General features: G+C 30.2%; 2 protein-coding genes across 3 annotated transcripts in view; both read right to left on the reverse strand.

The window, feature by feature from the left end:
- The window catches only part of LOC112211838 (uncharacterized), a 157,986-nt gene that overhangs the window by 82,000 nt on the left and 73,902 nt on the right, over positions 1 to 2,084 (reverse strand). For both annotated transcript variants that reach the window (XM_067053358.1, XM_067053362.1), the window contains exon 5: positions 1,254 to 1,513. In XM_067053358.1, coding sequence (XP_066909459.1) covers positions 1,254 to 1,513 — 260 coding nt within the window. The remainder of the gene's footprint in view (positions 1 to 1,253; positions 1,514 to 2,084) is intronic.
- LOC106686165 (uncharacterized) overlaps positions 1 to 2,084 on the reverse strand; it is a gene marked incomplete at its 3' end in the record, with an annotated part of 82,208 nt that overhangs the window by 75,212 nt on the left and 4,912 nt on the right.

The raw sequence follows: 2,084 nt of genomic DNA on the forward strand, positions 1-2,084 counted from the left end.
ACATGGATGGGGACCATCTTTTGGCGTGTGTTGGTCTGGTGGATGTTGAGCGAGATACGGACGAACTAAGAGGACGAATAAAATTGTATTGGGCTGCGAGAAGGAAAATAACATAATAGCCCACTTCCTGTGGCGTAGGGAAAAAAATAATAATAATATTTGAGTACTTTTTATGATATTTGCATTAGAATATGAATTTCGTAAATAAAATAACTTGAAATAAATTTATTTTAGCAAATATCATGGAAAGTAGGTAGTTGGTGACAGTAGTAGCCTACCAAGATAAGTGCCATAAATGTTAGCAGACATCTGTACGCCTAATGGTTCCTGGCTATACATTTCTATAAACCAAGAATTTTATCAAAATCTAGAAATCATTTACTGAATTTATTTTGTCAAATGTTATGAAAACTAAGACTTCTACCAAGATGAAAATTATAGTATATTTACCTAACTTTAATTTGAGTGCTAATAGACACCTGCACGCCTAATGGTTCCTGAATATAGTTTTTCCAAAATAAATTTTAAAAACTAGTGATTTTTTGTTAAGAAATATTGATTTTTTTTAAAAGCGTGTAAATTACTTTTATATAGAAATTAACGTTTTGTGCAATTATTTTCGCAAATATCATAAAAACTTCATAAGCTATTTATAGTAAATTAAACTATCTTTAATGGGGATTATAATAGACTTCTGTACATCTAATGATTCCTGAGATATAGATTCCCCTGAATAAAATCACAAACCTTGATTCTTCAGTTCATTTTAAAAAGCTATATCTCGGAAACTATTAAAAGTAATGAGGACTCATATTTTAGAAAATTTATTCTTATTTAAATGATGTTATATTAGATTTTTTTTAGTGCCGTAGATTGTTTAAAAGATTTGGAGCTCTGAAAGAAAAATTATTAAAAAAAAAAAAAAATATTCTCATTAACTGTACTTGACGTAGTTTTCATCAATGTAATCCAAAATAACTGATTTTTTTTCCCACTGGGTTCATTTACCTTTTAACATAAAAAACTTCTCTAAGCCAATTGGACAAAACTTTGTCAAATCTTCTACTTAAAATATATTTTCCAAAATAACTGTTGATTGATTGGTCTAATCTGGTTCTCAACACTTGAATTAGACCAGATACAATAGGTACCTCACTGATTGACTGTGACTATTTATGTTCCATAAAGTGACTACTGGAACACTTATCTTGGTCTGTTATTGTTTTTTGATTTACAAAAATTGAAATACTTACAGAAATTTCCAAGTTAAACAATCCGAGATCGTTTCTGATTTGACTCGCAGCTTCTCCAGTGTTCTCCTTCTTCCCAATGAAACTCTTCGTGGCTGTCCTCCCGTTCCCAAGAACTACTTTCGCTGTAATTCTGAGAATGGTCGAAGCGTAGTTTTCTCCTTTCGGTAAAGCTGGTTCCGATTTTATTTCGATTATTCTCTTAATTTTAGAATCATTGAAAGAATTTTTAAGAACTACTTCAAATACTTCTTTTTCCATCCCTGAAACAGAATAATGCAATTATATTTACGAATATTAGGCAGTAAAAAAAATGTCTTTCATGCTTTTAGGCATTTATTACAAGGCTCCTTCTGCTTCTTAAACTGCTTTCTGTCATTATGAAAATGTTTCCACCAAACTTTAAATTATGGATATATTCAGGACGCATTTACCAATTTCCTACATTTAGTTTTTTGTTTCTTTCATTCATTATAATTTCTAATGTTATACATTTTGTGTTCTTCCTCTTTCACTCTGGATGTGCAACCTAAATATAGTTTTGTGTTATCTGTGCAATAATTGAGTTCTCCAAGGAAACGCACCGGGAGGGGTGGGGGATCAATGGATTAGTTTTAATATATTCCGAAGAAAATTATCAAAATTTGTATGTCGAAGATCATTGTAATGTACTTTAAATATAATATAAGAATCATTACGATTGGAGTAACCAACAAATAAAAATAATAAAGACTGTGTGAATATTTAATTTTAACTCAATACTATAATTAAAATTAAGCTTTCAAACGTGACCAATTAATCAATACATGGACTCAAATCTAGCAAGGCGGGCAA

The sequence above is a fragment of the Halyomorpha halys genome, unplaced genomic scaffold, assembly GCF_000696795.3.
Source record: "Halyomorpha halys isolate HHAL.00 unplaced genomic scaffold, Hhal_1.1 Scaffold786.1, whole genome shotgun sequence".
NCBI lineage: Eukaryota > Metazoa > Arthropoda > Insecta > Hemiptera > Pentatomidae > Halyomorpha > Halyomorpha halys.